Here is a 16,961-nt window from a genome sequence, read left to right as displayed (position 1 = left end):
TGTGGTATAGAATAAACCCCATCAACCACTAAAATTAAACAAATAATTAAGTTTACGTCTGTATCCTCATTACAATTACATCGTAATCGGAACCAAAGTGTAGACATGGACCCACGTTTCACTGTTGTCGATGCTATGACACCCCCAAATCTCCCGTCTCCTTACCCTCCCCAACATTAAAGTAAAGAATATTGTATGTAAATATTACAGTCATTTTTTTTTTTTAATAAAAATGGGTACAATTGTATCACCATTCTTCTTTTTTACCACCAACCTCCATGCACATAAAGGAAACAAAAAACCAGTCAGCTTAAATTGACCATGCAGCCAAAGCAACAATCTAAAATCAGAAGGGTCAATTCACCTATTCTTTTAAGATGGCATATTTCAAAGTTGCTAATGGTCTTAACTAGAGCACACATACAGTAACAGTAACAGAGCAATGAAGTCGTAAAACATGAGAGAATCGCAATTCTTACCATTTGAGAGTGCGAATAGTACATCTGGGCATATGACCACCGTCATCCTCCTTCAACGTTATACCATCACACAACACAGCCACTGCTAACATCCCTATCTTGAATCCTTTCACGACGCCCAAACCCACACTGGTCTTCACCCTCACGTTCACCACCAAATTCCTGCTTTTATACCGAGTCTTGAGCCTTGACCCTGTCGCATCGTCGATCAGCTGGTTCTTCAGTTGAGTCTCAATCTTAAGACTCGTAGTGTTCCTTTTAGCATGAGTGAACCCTGGCAGAGTCGTGGATCCCAACTCAGTCCCCTGATCATTCCCCAGTGTCACGTCCACCTGGTACACACTGTATCGATGCGCTAGTCTAGAGTTTGGGTTCTTAACCTCCACTCTCGCCACCGTCGCCGCATTTAGATAGATGCCGTTGGGTTTAGCACTGACGTTAAAAATAGGGATCTTAAATGACTGGACGTGGAAAACGGGAAGTTTTGGATCGAACCAGAGGTAGACAAACGCAAGCAGCAATCCTAGGAAGAATAAGATTGTTGCGAAGGTAATGCAGAGGATACAACAGCATAGACGACTACTACAGATTTTGCGATTGCCCCTCGGCTGGAATGAAGGTGGCAGGACTCCTTTTCGAAGTGGCGGTCTCGGGACCGGATTGCTCGGGTCTCTGTAACCTGGAGGTCTTTGGAGAACAGGTTTCGTTGATTGCTCTAGTTCAGCCATTTTATGATTATCGACTTGTGATATCAATCGACTTAAAACCAGAAATTCACTAACTTTTAAGAATTTGATGGGTATTTGAGAGCTCTAGGAACAATAATGTAGGGAATAATTGCATTTGAAGGAAGATAAGGAAGAAGTGCAGATTTTGATGGATTGATCTTAATTTTCTGAAATTCCAATTCTGAAACAGAAAAAAGATAATTCTGGAAGACTAAATATAATCGGAATGGGATTAAAAATGCTAAGGAATGGATAAGAAATTACAGGCAGAGAAGTTAAAACCTGGAACCAGCTTACAGGGGACAGACTGTTTGTGGTTTCAAACTCAGCACGCAAAGATCCGCCCTCGGATCCATGAAAAATGAGATTTCTGTGAGATGAATAATAAAAGAAAAATGGAATTCAGGGAATCCCTTTTGTCATTGTAGATATGAATAGAGAGACAGAGAGAGGCAGAGCGAGAGAGATATGATTAGAGAGACAGAGAGAGGCAGAGCGAGAAAGAATGGGAGAGCAAGAGATTGGGGTATTGTCTCTTATGAAGCTTGCCAGTGGCAGAAATTCAGTTAGCGAGCCCACGCGCGGCATCCTGTTGCCGACGGGGCGGGAAGGGTTTTTGGCAGTTTGTATTTAACAGTCTTTAGCTCTGGGGTTTCTTTCTATTGAGCTTTGTTTCTCTATCTTATCATGTCTTTGTTGTTGTGTGATTTGCTTGCAAGTTATATATTGTTGGTGGAGCTGATTTGAGGAGGAACAACGGTGGTAAATTGCGAGGTACAGATTAGGAAGTTGGCCCAGAAGACACAAATGGCATGAAAAGAACACCATCACCATTTTGCCCCTTTATGCTTATCGATTTTTGTAGCCACCGAAGATATTGAGACTCTGGCCCTGATTGATTTGCTAGGTGGTCCTTGGGTGTGTTTGAGAAGAGGAGTTCCTTTTAGTTGCTTCAATGCTTAATTAACCTTGTCTGGTTAATAGTCTTAACTTGATGAGACTCATTGGTGTTGATTGAGTGAGTCAATCTGAGGACATAAGGCAACCTAGTGATAGAAGCGGCGCTGTGGAGATTGGCGTTGTGCAGTGCCAAATCAGGGTCATCTGGGTCGAATAGCCATTGTTCCCTATTGTTTCTTTGTGTTTGGGTTTTTGGGTTATCCTGCCCATTTCAGCTTGGGCTCATATGGTTTTTGTTAAAGCTACAATTTGTTTAGAATAGTGGACTTAGGTTTATAATATGTAATATAGGGTTTTAAGGTGGACCTTTTTTATGGAATGGGCTATAGAAGTAGACTTCACGCCAGAGGCACAGCTGCGCGATATCCCTAAAAAATTACCATCTGCCTTTTACCGTTGTATGTTAGACTTGGCCAAAAAATTGAATTGGTTTCGAAGAATCGTTGATTTTAATCTTTAAAATAGAGTTTGAGATTAGATTATAAGTTTTTAATTCAATTTAATTTGAGATAATTTATTAATTATTATTTATTATTTTTGTTAAATAAAAATTAAATTGTATAAAATATTATTAAAATCAACTTAATTTCGGCATAATTTTAATACAATTAAAAAAGTTTCTAATTTTATTTCAAGCTCATGTAATTTTAATTTAATTCTAATTTTAAATTAGATTACTTAAATTTTAATTTAATCCTAAATTTAAATTATATTGTGATCACTAATTTATCATGTTCCATTGTCACCAAATATTGTTAGAGTGACACAAAAATTACCATTCGCTAAGACTTAATTCGTTATCACATAAAGAATAACAAAGATATATTGAGAAGTTTCAATGCTAACTATGCTTTTTACAAAGTAAATCTTACTATATAGTCAAATAAAATTAAAATTACCATAGAAAACACTGAAAAATTCTTCCATTTTTATATAATTTTAATCATTGAATTTACAATAAATTATTGAGATTTTATTTTTCTCATATAATTAATTATTTTAAAAACTAAATCTTAATTTTTAATCAAATCCATTTTTTTTTTTAAATTCAATCATTGAAATTTTACGAGCATGGTAAATAATGTTTGCTTAAACATGAGAGAGGATCCCTTACTCATCACCTCCCACTGTAGGGGCTTATTTTTACCATCGGGGCCTGGGCCTATTTGGGCTTCGCGCATTGGGAGATTGGGCTCAGCTTATTTCCATCTTCAACCCACTCCGCCAACGATGGTAAATTGGTAATTGAAATTCGGCACGATAGGTGGTTCAGCTTCACTCGGATAGCAGAAGAAGAAAAAACTCGCCTGTCAATCAGTTTGACGCCGGGACACCGTTGCCCTTGTTGGTCCATAATCGGCAAGGATGGAATACGTGAGCCCTGAAGGACTCCGACTAGATGGTCGACGCTCCATGGAAGTATGACTCTTTCTGCTTCGCTTCATACTGTTGTTACTTTTTTGCAAGTGTCTGATTTTTCTGATTTATTGTCCTAATCTCAGATGAGGCAACTTCGAGCACAGATCGGTGCCGTTGCCAAAGCAGATGGGTATGTTTTTATCAACCTATATTTCAATTTTTTTTTTGGTTTTGATTTAAAACATTTGAAGCAAGGTTTTGTTTTGCAGTTCTGCAGTTTTTGAGATGGGTAACACTAAAGTAATTGCTGCAGTTTATGGGCCAAGAGAGGTATTCTTTATTTATCTTTCTTCATCACATTACTCTGATAGTGAGGCCATTTTAAATTGGTTTAAGTTGGCTTTTATTCTGCTCATTGTCCAGGTCCAAAATAGGAATCAACAGATTAGTGACCAGGCATTGGTAAAATTTCTTATATTATATTCAATTATGTATACAGATGCCTACTTTTTTTTATTGCAGGAGTAACTCTCTTATCAACTTATTTTTTATTATGCTTATGTCAGGTGCGCTGTGAGTACAGCATGGCTAATTTTAGTACTGGAGATCGCATGAGGAAACCTAAGGGTGATAGGTAATACAGCTTTGGATTTGTGAGGACTGAAGGCAATGCACTATCTTTTTCTTCTTTTTATGTTCACTGATAGATTTTATTCTCTTAAATTTTAATAAGATCATTCCTCTGATATTCAAGAGAAAAAAAATATCTACAACATTAAATGAGACTTCCATACTGCCTTTGGATTTTTCTAGTTTCCATGTTTGTATTGTGAATTACCAGTGTTGTTAATAATGAGGTTGTTTCAGTTTTTTCAAATGGTTTTTAAATAGACATTTTTTTGTTTCTCATATCATTGCATTTCTTTTTATATGCAGGCGATCAACAGAAATTTCTCTAGTTATTCGCCAGACAATGGAAGCATGCATATTGACACACTTGATGCCTCGTTCTCAGGTTTTATTGCAATTTCTTGGGATCTTTTTCGCATGACTGGATATTACTTCCCTCCCCTCCCATCTCTATCTCTTTTCTAATGCATTGTTTTCTATGTTTGCAGATAGATATTTATGTACAAGTTCTTCAAGCAGATGGAGGTAACATCCAAGTCATTTATGAATCCTTTTGCTAACTCCTAGATGATAATTGTTTGGAAAATGAGTTGAACAGAAGTTAGTTAGTAAATCAAGCCTATTTAATGGTGGTACATGGTGGCAAAGAAACACCCAATTTTCTTTACAAATTAGTAAGGGGGGTGAACCAGCCTATGTCTCTTAGATCTAAGAACTTGTTACAGCGCCTGCAGTAGTAGTGGAAGTTATTCAGATGCTTCGCTATATTCCTATAAAAGATTCTCATCTCTAAGAATGAAAAGTTTTTGCCTTTGATCTGACTTTTAGTTGTCTGCAGGAACTAGATCTGCATGTATCAATGCTGCTACTTTGGCTCTAGCAGATGCCGGAATCCCCATGCGTGATCTTGTTACTTCTTGTAGTGCTGGATACCTCAATAGCACTCCTCTGCTTGGTAACTTCACTTTTGTATCATTTGGACAAGTGCAGTTTTCATTTTCATATAATAATTTTAATATAATAGTAGAGTTGACATTTGTCAAATGAATGCAGATTTGAACTATGTTGAAGACAGTGCAGGAGGTCCAGATATTACAGTTGGAATTTTACCTAAGTTGGACAAAGTGACACTTCTTCAGGTTTTTTTTAATCCAAGATATGGTCTTCATATCTTGTTTAATTGATACAAGATTGTTAAACTTGTGTTTCTTGCTCGGTGCTTATTTTGTCTTGGAAGCTTTTGTTCTTGCATGATATGGGTGAAAATTTAGATTAAGAAAATAATTTCTGATAACAAGAATTTTGGTGCCACATCTGTTTCAAAGTTGCTATATGTCTGTTGTTTTTTTCATTTAAGCTATATTTTCCCCTATTCATTAGGAGGCCTGAGCTATACAATGGAATTTAGCTGTCCCCTTCCCTAACACCTTCTAGCTGTTGTTTCTCTCACTCCATCATGGCCAAATCTTCTTCAAGTGAATTAAATATAAGATAAAAAAAAATGAAAGAAAACACCAGATAATCGTAGTTGTCTTACTGTTACCCATCTTGCTTTGTTGGTATAAGGGTTGACTAACATGTTCTACTTGTTTAATATATTTTTATCACTTTAAAATTGTGACACTTTGATTAGAAACCTTTATCCTTAGTGTTCAACATCTCGTCTTTTGAGGCATATGCTTAGTGAATTGAGGTCGACGATTTTTCCTCCACCTGATTTGGCAGTTCTGCCCAAGTTCAAGTTTTTGTTTCTGGACAAGTTATTTATTTTATTTTATTTTATAATGCAGATGGATGCAAAGTTGCCAGTTGATATCTTTGAAAATGTTATGCAACTTGCTATTGAAGGCTGCAAGGCAATAGCAAATTACATTGGTGAAGTATGGAAAAATTTTTTTCCTTCTGGTTTATTTTAGATATCAGCCTAAAGAATTCTAAAAACTGATGCATTTTATATTTTCTTGTTCAGTTTAAGGAAAACATATATGGTTCGGATCATAAATATAATGACAGCTACATCAGATTTTTTTCTTTCCTTGGCAGGTGTTGCTGGAGAATACCAAGCAACTGGAATACCGAAGAGGCTTATAGTTTATTATTGGGTTAAGAATTCAAAACCTCATGCTTAAACTTGACAACATCCACAACTGAGGGTTGACAATTTCTACATTTCTTAAGTGTTGATTGTCAGAAATGTTCATAACCAAGGCGAGGCTTCATTTTGCTGTGTTTTCTTGGGTTCCTTTAATATTTCATATTTTTCTTAATTAGTATATATGCAGCACAAAATGTTAATTTATGGTGAAGTGGTTATTCAGAAATTTTAATTTATGGTGAAGTGGTTATTCAGAAATTTCTAATTTTCTAGTAAATGTACTTCAAATTGTTTTGAATTGAATGATCATTCCCAATGTTATTGTTAAGATGAGACTGCTCACTAGATATGGAGGAAACCCTCTTATATTTTTGCAATGGTGGCCCAATAACCCATAGGTCCCAGAATTGAAACACCAAAAGGAAGAAAAAGAAAGAGGTTCACAAACATCATTAGATCCAAGTGTTCTATGAGGTTTACAGACATCATTAGATCCTAGTAGCCAGAGGCTAATTTTTTTGGGACTATTTACTCTTCAAAATGGTATTATTATTCAAAAGCCTCTCCCATGAAGATCCAAGTGCGAAACAGAAACTTGGAAGTACTACTGAGAGCTCCAAACGCCCTGTCCATTCCTCTCGTGGGTTCAAGTTGATAGGTTTCTCAATTACTGCTCCATCAATGCATAGCATATGTTTATAATCAACGTCACCAAAATCCACCATAGCTTTTGATTTCTTCTGCCATGGATTCCATACCACTGCAGGGATAGACAAGGGTAAAAGAAAGGGCAAAAATGAGTATTTATACTTTTCTATTCTTTACTAAGTTACGTGCATGTGCGTTGGCTTTTCTAGCAAGCTTTGTGCGCAGTTATATAGATCAAGAGACAAAAGTCCACAATTGTTACAACCACAATCAACTTTGTTGTATATATGCTAAAACATGCACATGAATAAACACAAGCAAATGGTAGCTTAAGCTTGCCAGCATGTGGCAATCATTCCTTTCGTGTGACAAATGTCCGTTTTCTTTCATGATCGAGTACTGCAACTACATTAGGAGAACAAAGATAAACTCGATCCACCTGACAGACATATTAGATAGTATTTAGATTTCAAAATCATGCAAATCTCCAAAGTGGAACGAGCACATGTTATTCGGAAACATGTAATAGATAGGTGATAAATTTAACACGAAGTCTCCAAAAAAGGAAATTTCAAACAGGGTAGGTTAACAGGGCAGATTGTAAGGGAAATAAAAGGTGTGAACAGCCAGCTTAGGACGGCATTGTTGAGTCAAGGTTGCTGCTCTTCCTTAGCTAGCTTAGGGTTTATTTTCTATGGGCTTGAGCCTCTGAATAGTTAGAGCTAGTTTTGGACCTCAAGTTCTTTTATTCTTTCCCTGTGTTTTTGCCTAATAGTTTATGCTTGTACTGGCATAATACTCATATTATGTAGTAATTTATAATTTTAATTTTTTAATTTAATTTTTAATTATATTTTAAATAAAATAAATTATTATAATTAAATTAAATTTAAATTTAAATTTTTTATTTAATTTAATTTGATAATTTTAACTTGTTATAATAATAAATTTTTAATTAATTTATGATATGATTAATTAAAATATTTATTTAATTTTTATATATATATTAATAATAATTTTCATGATTATTTCGTTTAAAATGTAATAAAAATATTTTATTAAAAAATAATTTAAATTTATAAAATTTTTATATTTTACCTCCTAATTTATATAAATTAATATTTATTTTTTATAAATTATAAAAAATATACTAAATTAATGAGAAAATAATATTATTTTAAAAATATATAAATATAATATTTTTATTATTAATATAATAAAAAAATTAAATTACTAATAATGAATTGAATTATTTAATTTTAATAATAATGAAAATATATAATATTATTATTAATTAAAAATAACATTCTATTATATTATTTTTTAAAAATACTATATCTAAATATAAATTTTTTTATTAATCTAATATATTTTTTATAAAATAATTCTTTCACAAAAATAATTATCACTTTATATAAATTTATAATATAAAATAAATACATTTTATAAAAATTAAAATTTTAAAATATCATTATTTTCTATTAACATAATAAATATTAAAATATATATTATTTTTTAAAAAATAGATTTCATAATTTTAATACTATAACTTGAATTATTTTTAATCATTTTTATTTATAACTAAATTTTTGATGTGATCAAATTTACAATTTAACTTCGAAATTTTATTTTTATATAAAAATATAGTTGAGAGATAATTTATACATAAAAATATAAATATTTAATTAAAATTTAAAAATATTTTTATTAAAAATTAATGATAATAAAATATAAATAACCAAAATATTAGTTATCATTCCATTTGATATATAATTATAATGAAATAAAATATTTAAAAGTTTAAGAAATATTAAATAAGAAATTTATAAAAAAAATTAATAATTAATTAAATATTAATTAAATATATTTAAAAAAATAAATTTTAAAAATGATAAATAATAACTTTAAAAGAAATAATAAAAAAATAATTTAAATAACAAAAATGTAAGAGTATTTAAGTAAAATGAAAATACTTGATGAAAAGAGAGTGTTTGATGTGTATTAAATGTTTTATATGACATACTATATATAGAAAAACAAATGAAAATTATTTAAATAAAAAATTAATTTATAATTAAATATTATTTAATTGAAAAATTGTAATAAATATTCAAATTCAAATTTTCTAACAATAAAATATTTCCTATTTACTTTGTTATTTTAATTAGATCGTTATAAATTGGCAATAATAATAATAATAATAATAATAATAATAATAATATTAAGAAAGTGAAATAAAAAGAATATTATATTATTAATATAAAAAATAATACATACTAATTATAAATAAATCAAAATTTTATATTTTATTTTTATAGCTTTTTATGTAAACTATACTTTTTCTCTAATTTTTTTAATAAAAATTTCACAATAAAAATAATTGAAAATATACCAATATAACAAAAATATTTATTAAAGATATGAAATAATTTAAGGTTAATTAAATTATATAATAGTTGATTATGAGATTACAAATTAATAGTCAATTTTCTTTTAATTAATGGCATCAATAATAATAATAATAATAATAATATTATTATTATTATTATTATTATTATTATGTGGTAAATAATATTTTTACATAAATAAATTTATAAAAAAATAATATAGATAATTTTTAAATATTATATTTAATTACAAAAGGTCTAAATTTTTAAAAATTATATTTTAATGAAAATAATAGTTTAAATTATAAATATTAAATTAGTATTGTAAATAATAATGATAATTAAAATAAAAATAAAAAAATAATAATTAATATAAATGAGAGTATTTCTGAAGGTGACACGTCGTAAATTTTTCAAAGAAAGAGCATATATATATATATATATATATATATATATATAAATTTTGATTTCGAGTTATTTGAAAAAGTAAAAATTTAATTATCATAAATAATAAAATTAAAAAAATAAGATAAAAAAAACTTTTAAGGGTTCGAAATCCAGTGAAAAGGCTAATTATGTAAAGAAAAAACTTAAAAATTTATTTATTTTAATGATATTAAGTTAAAAATTTTATACCATTAAAAATTTGATCTCAAAAATCAAATTATAAAAAAAGCATCCCAATAAAAGTGATATGACACTTTGATTACAATATTATAAGAAATTAAAGTTACGTTTCTACTAACACAAATTTTTTGACACGATTGTAGGCGCTCAGTTTTACCATTAGTATAAAACTGAGAGCATGAGTTTAAATTCTAACAAATGATGAAAATTATTAATACTGAGTAGAGATATCTTGACAGGTCAGTATTTCACCCAAATCCTTTAGCGTATGTACTGAAACTACCATGCTATATGCTCATTCCCTAACAGCTTAAGCTTTTAGCTTAAGGCATCCTGCAGAATGTATTGTGTTCCACCTGTAGAACAGTCATTCAAGAGCTGAAAATGTTGACGGTAAAATTAGATCTACGAACGTTTAAAAAATAAAAAACTAAAAAAATCCAATCATCACTGTCTATTAATTAGGCAGTTTCCCACTGCACACTTTTATCTTTGGACCTCCGTTGAACTCCAGTAGTAATCAATAAGCATACATATTCTCAAGTACTCTTCCCATACATGTATCATAAACACGTCTACATCAGAGACAAATGCATGTTGAAATTTTCAACATCCCTGAACCAAATCTCTAATTCTCTTCAATTTACATTACCTTTCAGTGACCATTACAGCACGCAGAGTTCTGATAAAATTACATCACTCCTGCCATGACAAAAGTAACTTACAAGTGGATCAAACGTCCAAGAGAAGGATTACAACCCTAAATTCCATCCCTCTGCTAGCTGTTAGTAGTAGTTTTGGGCTTGTAATATGCCAAAACTACATGGTTGCCTCTAGACAAACTATTTTCTAAAATTAACTTGCAGCCACGGCATCGGCTCTTGCTCTTGGACTTGCACCCAAGAGTTGATGCAGCTTGGCGCCTGAGTTTGAGTTTCTCTCATAAAGCTCCCCCTCTTCCCTCGTGCTTCTATCAACAGAGGCAGAATTATTAACTCTTGACAGCAGGTTCTCTGTACCAACTGCTGAGGCACGTTGCTCCTCACTGCTGTTTAAAATAATCTCTTGTGTACGTCCTAACTGTGAATTTTTGAGCTTCTCCTGTACATTGAACCACTTCAATTACTAACAAATATCCTGAACTCTGGGGGGAAAAAGTATAATTTCATGGGGATAACAGTTGGCAGAAAGAGTATAAGGGCACACCAGTAATGCTGTATTTTCCAGCCTTAGCTTATCGGATTTCTCGGTCAATTGTTTCATTTCTGATTTAAGTGCCAAATTCTCAGAGGTCAAGGATTCGACTTTATGAGCAAGTTCTTCAGTCTCAGCCTAGATAAGAGGATAACAAAGAATAGTTTAGGACCAATTAGATTCAAACTAACAGCAGTTTCATATTTCTCTACCTGTTTCCTCAATCTTGACCTTCTAGCAGATTCTCGATTTGATTGTTTCCTCCTCTCCCGTTTCAGCTCCCGCTCATTCTAAACAAACCACCAGAGATCACAAATAAGAAAATGCTCAACAATGCACGCACTATTTCTAATTAAAAATGGGTACTTCTTAGAGCAGAAGTGAAATTATTATCTAACAAGAGATAGATATACAGGAGAGAACAAAAGAAATAGTTTGTTTAAAAAGAATAGATAATGCCTTTCACTTACAATACCTGTAACCAGGCTTCAGAAGGCAGAACTTGACAAGGTTGTGGAATGCTAGTTGCACTTGTCTTAGCAGCATTCAGAGGAGGGTTCCTGAGTTCCAATGCTGTGCTCGTGCCAGGAGAAACTACAGATCCTGGAGATTTTCCTGAAACACCAGCAGAAGCGACAGCAGCACCCAATACCTTATCAGAAGATCCATTGACCTCCCCAGTAGGAACAATACTGGCCTGCATCTCCGTTTTCATCTCTCCACCTATCGATAACAGATCAAGTATATATTGGGAAAGTATTCATAACCAAGAAATTTGGACAACAAGAAGGCTCATGCATAGAGCATCTATTATCCACTACAATCAAGCAGTCATGAATATGTTTGTCAAGGAACGGACCATACAAGATAAACAGCAAAGAAAATGAAACAGTTTCTGCTGATGGATAGGTGACTGACAGGATAAAATCTTCTCAAATTAATCTGATACAACTTACAAGTGCCAAACTTGGGCCCAAATTTATAACAATGAAGTGAAAAAATATCTAATGATAACACCACACTAGTAACATGATAAGCCAGTTTATCTAAAACTATCCAGCCTTTTTTCATAGCCCTCAGCCACCAATGTGAATATGAATTCCATGAGCATCTCAGCATTCCCTATCTTTCTCAATATTTTTGCATGCGTATTTGATCAAATGCATTGTGCACATACACTGCAACTTTGTTGCCATGGACAAAGGTTTCATGATCACACATAATGTAAGACTCCCCATTATTTCTAAATTCAATAGCTTAACTTCAAATTTCTTTTTTTCTTATGTGTGTGTGTGCACAGCAATAGAGGTAGTTCTTAATTTTACTTCATAGCTCTAAGTACGAGAATTGACAAACCAAATTACATAATTACCCAACTGATTTCCAAGTTACCAAACCAAAAGCCTTGTGGTGTTATCACATATCTGATGATCATTGCTTTTAGCAAAAGTAGGGGCCAATTTTGACATTTCACTAACCTACATGGAGGTCATGTGTAATGCATACAGCATTTAAATCCCTATGCTATGGAAAGCTGCAATTCCAGGTCAATCTTATTGTCAATCAAGATAAATACTTCGTGAAGAATGGACTCATACCAATAGTTGGTTTCCCCTCCCGACTCCTTTTCCTTCCCTGGCATAAGGACAGAGATTATAATTAGGACACAACAATTTCCTTCAATTCCAAATTGCATAAAAACAAAGATAATCACAAATGCACATTTAGAGATAAAAGGTCTCACCCCAGCCGTATTTCCATCGCTTCCATCACTAGAACCTTCAGTCTCCACACTGTTCACATGGTCAAGTAGTTTCAAAGTTAGACTGCCATAAAAAATAGTTAAAAGAATCCCCTTAAAGTGGACGCCACTATAAGGTAACAGTGAAAGTCTCCTAAAACCAAAGTGCTAGTTCCAAACCTCTGAGACAGCTCGTGGTCCCCACCCTCAGCACTCTCCGCATTACTACTCACATTGCCTATTGACATTGCAAGCCCATCAAATCTTTTCAACTTCTTCATTAAACCTTGATCCGTATTTCCAATAGACTTTGTAGGTGTTTCTACACTCACAGGTGTTGCAGCCTGCATTGTTGTCCAGCAATGATTTATGAATTCACAGCAAAGACTGACATATTTGTCTTTTCACAGATGCAGTTCCTACTTATTTTATTTCATTGATATGCATTTTACCAAGAGATAGAAATTGAATTGGACGAGAACAAAAGGAAACATCATAAACTAGGCTCCACTTACAGCAGGAGGCGATGGGACACCAGGAACATGAGGATGTGATCCCTAGATTCAAAGAAAAAAATTTATAAGCATGTTAGTGACTCTCAGTTTACATATAAAATGAACTACTCCCCAAGATGCAAACTGCAAAGCAAAATGAAGCTTCAATAGCAATCAATAGGAATTAGGAACACAGATTCTAACAAAATGATCAGAAAAGAGTTAAGGCTTACAATTGGAACTGCTGGATGTGCATAAACTCCTCCATGTGAATACACTGCTGCGTAAGGTGCTCCATAAGGTGGCATCATAGGCTGGAAGAGTTAGAAAGTTAAGTTTATCTTGGTCCTCAATTCACTTTATTTGTTCTTCAATAAACACAAACAGCATAAAGATGGCCACAAATCTTAAACAGAAAATATAGCTCTCCAAGAACAAACAGCAATACCTGTGGTGGGCCCCACATATATGGATGAGGTGCATGACCAGATGCCATGGCTGAGTTATAATATGGTGGCAGAGCGACACGAGGGCCATAATATGCCTAAAGACATTAAAAACAACTTGAAATAACTATCAACACTTCTACGAATATGATACAATATAGCTAAATATTTTTATGATGTTATAGCCACTGTCAAAGAAAAAACTGGAAAAAAAAATGCATGCATGAAGTTGATAACCTGCATGGCCGCCCAATCAGGATAGACATGAATATTGGTCTGATCCTGTCAATGCAAAAGGATTGACCAATACTCAGACGTGAATTCAGAAGTCATTCACAGAAAAACAATTGAATTGAAGGTTTAAGATAGAATTATTTTCACACACTGCAAAAGAAAGGGGAACAAAAAAAGAGAAAATTACATCCAACTACTCTATTTTCTTCCTGATATGCTCTCTTTTTTTTTTTTTTTTTTTAAAGGGAGGGGAGAGTACGGTAATTCCAGTTTCCACAAGCATATTTGTTTTTTCATCTTACCACTGGTGCAGGTGAAGTTGATTTATCAGGCTTAGAGGACTTTCCCTCTTCATTGTTTCCCATGGTCAAGCACTGGAGGAAATCCTTAATTAATTTGGAGAAGCAGAACAATTTTTGCTTCTCTTTGTTTAGAAAACTTAGTCACCTGCACCAAAGGCAGACATGTCAATGTGACATTGAGAAACATCGTGACAGAAACAGAGAGAAAAACGCCTGAAGAAAACCAGAAATCAGAAACTGATATCAAATCAAGGCATGTGCAATCATTCAAACTAAACCATTGCTCCACGTCCTGTCTTGATTCTGACACAGCAGTCATTCTAGTTGCAGAACAAATGTTAGATTTGCTAAATCACAGAACTAAGGACAAGAACCGGATAATATTTGTAACGGCCAACCCAACCAAAACAGTATGAGCAAAGATTTCGCTTTCGCCCAATACAGACTTGCTTAGTCAGCTTATTGCAAAGAGGGGAATATGAAACAGTTCTCCATATATTACATAATTGATCAATAAAGCCTCCTTATTGAATGATAATTTCAGTAATAAGATTGCATGGAATTTCAAAAACAGCTTCATCTCATCAACGATAATGAAGTGAACAACTAGGTCAGCAACTGCAAGATCCACTCGCCAAAACATCTATGGACACCTTTTGAATTAGTAGAACCATCTTGATCTTATCATAGCTTAGACTAAATTATGGCCATAAATACCAATATGATCAAGAGCGTCTGATATTATTAGAATTTCAAAGGTCCCTTAATTTTTTCCTTTAATTAATTAATATTCTTAAAAACAAAAAACCAAGAAAGAAAGGAAGGAAGGAGGGAATTCGATAATATTTTAAATAATGAGGGTATTAAAGTCTTTTTGGAACTCCATTGGATGGCAAGAAAGTGACAGACACGACTGAGTAGGCAACACCAAACCTTCCTCAGCAGGATAATCCAGAGGCTAAAGGTCAAAAATACCCCTGAATTGAAGAGGTAGAACTCTTAACCGGCTAGGATACCCTCTCATCATCTTTTTCAATAAGCTTTTCAATTGATTTCATCGTCTCAATGACTAGGCCACCTTTCCTCTTTTATGTTATCTAGTTTGCAGATAATCTCTCTCTCTCTCTCTCTCTCTCTCTCTCTCTCTCTCTCTCAGATTTGAAGAAAAAAGGTCAGAACTCAAAATCTAAAACTAAACAAAAAAATCACAAGCTGATTCAAAGTTCCTAAAGAAACGAATACAAACTCAAGAGATCCAGGTAAGTATCTAATCTGATCCTATGATTTACTGAGAGAAAACAGAGAGAATTACCACAGATATGAAATTTAATAAAAGAATGAAAAAAGAAAAAAATCGGAGACCCATCTTCCTCTTACATTCGTCTATATGAACTCTGAACAACTCAAAAGGAGATAGTTAAGTGGAGTTTTAAGCATTTCACATCAACATATATCAAAACATTCACTTTCCTTATCTTTCCCACATTTTCTCACCAACCAAACAGTGCTTACATGACCAAAAACCGAACAAGTTCGTTCGCTAGATGGAGATCAAAAATTCAGAAACAAAATACCTGAAAATTCAACATACCTTTAACTATCAAATCCCAAATCTGCTTCTTTTCGCCTTCCGGAAAAAAAATAAGAAATTAAGAAGCTATTAGAAACTTCAATGCTTGAATAATCTTTAACTATTCACCAAAGCTCAAATTACTTGGTAAAAACCATAAAGTAACTTCACAGCTTCTGCATTTTTCTCTCTCTGCAAAGAGAGACAAAAAAGTGAGTTCGGTTTATGGAACCCAGGGGAGAGAGGGAGAGAGGAGGGGTTGAAGAAGGAGAACGGAAGGGAGCGCCAAGACAACATCCACATCACCAGACACGTGTCGTATTTAGAACAAGTGTATGCGTATACCGTATAGATATGGAGCTGTTTTGGTTGTTGAGCTGGCACATCGATATTTGCGCTGGCTATTTATTTTTTCCAACATGACCTCAACCGCACACGTGTTATCCAGTGACTCCATCTACACGTCTGGAGTGAGGGTCCAGCGTATTCCACCCGTCACGTGGCGTACCTGGTCTTTTTTCCTTAAAATAAAAAAATAAAAAATAAAAATCTAGTACTTTATTAAAAAAATAAATAAAAGAACAATAAAATTAAACCACAATGAATATGTCCATTGGAATCCATGACTAACCACACGCCCACGCCGTTTGACAACCACATTGATCGCTTACGTTACTCTAACCCGACCCATAAGTGGCTTCACGACCATTTAATGTTTTAATTTACCATTTTCTAATTAAAATAAAAAAAATCCAACTATTTTGACATTTTCTTTATTTATTGTAAAAGAATTAAATTGGAGTATTAATTATATTTATATATAAAAGCCAAGGAAAATAGTAAGAGTAAAATTAAAAAAAATATATTAATGATGTCAGAAAAATACATTTTCCTTTTTATGTTTAAATGAAATTTTTATGTTTAAATGAAAGGAGGGAAATATTATAAGAAAAATTATTCTATAAATAGTAAAATTATAATTTTTTTTAATTTAAAAATAAAAATTTATAAAATATAAAAATATATTTATAATTTTCTATTTTTTTTTTCTCAATTTTCTTATTTTA

The 16,961-nt window shown here is 32.7% G+C and overlaps 3 protein-coding genes across 4 annotated transcripts; 1 reads left to right on the top strand and 2 right to left on the bottom strand.

The window, feature by feature from the left end:
- LOC110644705 (uncharacterized) lies at positions 1 to 1,668 on the bottom strand. Its single transcript, XM_021797612.2, has 2 exons — positions 480 to 1,668; positions 1 to 274 (listed from the first exon to the last, which is right to left on the bottom strand). Exons 1-2 carry the CDS (start codon positions 1,205 to 1,207, stop codon positions 211 to 213), a joined length of 792 nt encoding a protein of 263 aa, XP_021653304.2. The 5' UTR covers positions 1,208 to 1,668; the 3' UTR covers positions 1 to 210.
- A 1,733-nt stretch (positions 1,669 to 3,401) lies between these two features.
- On the top strand, positions 3,402 to 6,579 carry LOC110644732 (exosome complex component RRP41 homolog). The gene is made up of 11 exons (XM_021797652.2): positions 3,402 to 3,586; positions 3,670 to 3,716; positions 3,796 to 3,856; positions 3,950 to 3,988; positions 4,093 to 4,160; positions 4,463 to 4,541; positions 4,645 to 4,681; positions 4,995 to 5,111; positions 5,210 to 5,295; positions 5,947 to 6,036; positions 6,200 to 6,579. The coding sequence occupies exons 1-11, from the start codon at positions 3,533 to 3,535 to the stop codon at positions 6,245 to 6,247; spliced, it is 726 nt and encodes a 241-aa protein (XP_021653344.2). The 5' UTR covers positions 3,402 to 3,532; the 3' UTR covers positions 6,248 to 6,579.
- A 3,870-nt stretch (positions 6,580 to 10,449) lies between these two features.
- LOC110644717 (common plant regulatory factor 1) lies at positions 10,450 to 16,275 on the bottom strand. 2 transcript variants are annotated; one of them, XM_021797636.2, is made up of 13 exons: positions 15,916 to 16,275; positions 14,325 to 14,469; positions 14,026 to 14,070; positions 13,791 to 13,886; positions 13,576 to 13,656; positions 13,364 to 13,405; positions 13,029 to 13,192; positions 12,852 to 12,900; positions 12,706 to 12,742; positions 11,583 to 11,830; positions 11,320 to 11,397; positions 11,120 to 11,245; positions 10,450 to 11,014 (listed from the first exon to the last, which is right to left on the bottom strand). In XM_021797636.2, the coding sequence occupies exons 2-13, from the start codon at positions 14,385 to 14,387 to the stop codon at positions 10,769 to 10,771; spliced, it is 1,275 nt and encodes a 424-aa protein (XP_021653328.2). In that variant the 5' UTR covers positions 14,388 to 14,469; positions 15,916 to 16,275; the 3' UTR covers positions 10,450 to 10,768. The 2 variants fall into 2 exon arrangements, with proteins under 2 accessions (XP_021653328.2, XP_021653329.1); XM_021797637.2 differs by lacking the exon at positions 14,026 to 14,070 and having other exon boundaries at positions 15,916 to 16,152.
- Positions 16,276 to 16,961: the final 686 nt, after the last annotated feature.

This window comes from Hevea brasiliensis, chromosome 9 (assembly GCF_030052815.1).
Source record: "Hevea brasiliensis isolate MT/VB/25A 57/8 chromosome 9, ASM3005281v1, whole genome shotgun sequence".
NCBI classification, from domain to species: Eukaryota; Viridiplantae; Streptophyta; class Magnoliopsida; order Malpighiales; family Euphorbiaceae; genus Hevea; species Hevea brasiliensis.
The sequence above is the reverse complement of the archived record's forward strand: the minus strand, read 5'-3'. Positions and strand labels throughout refer to the sequence as shown.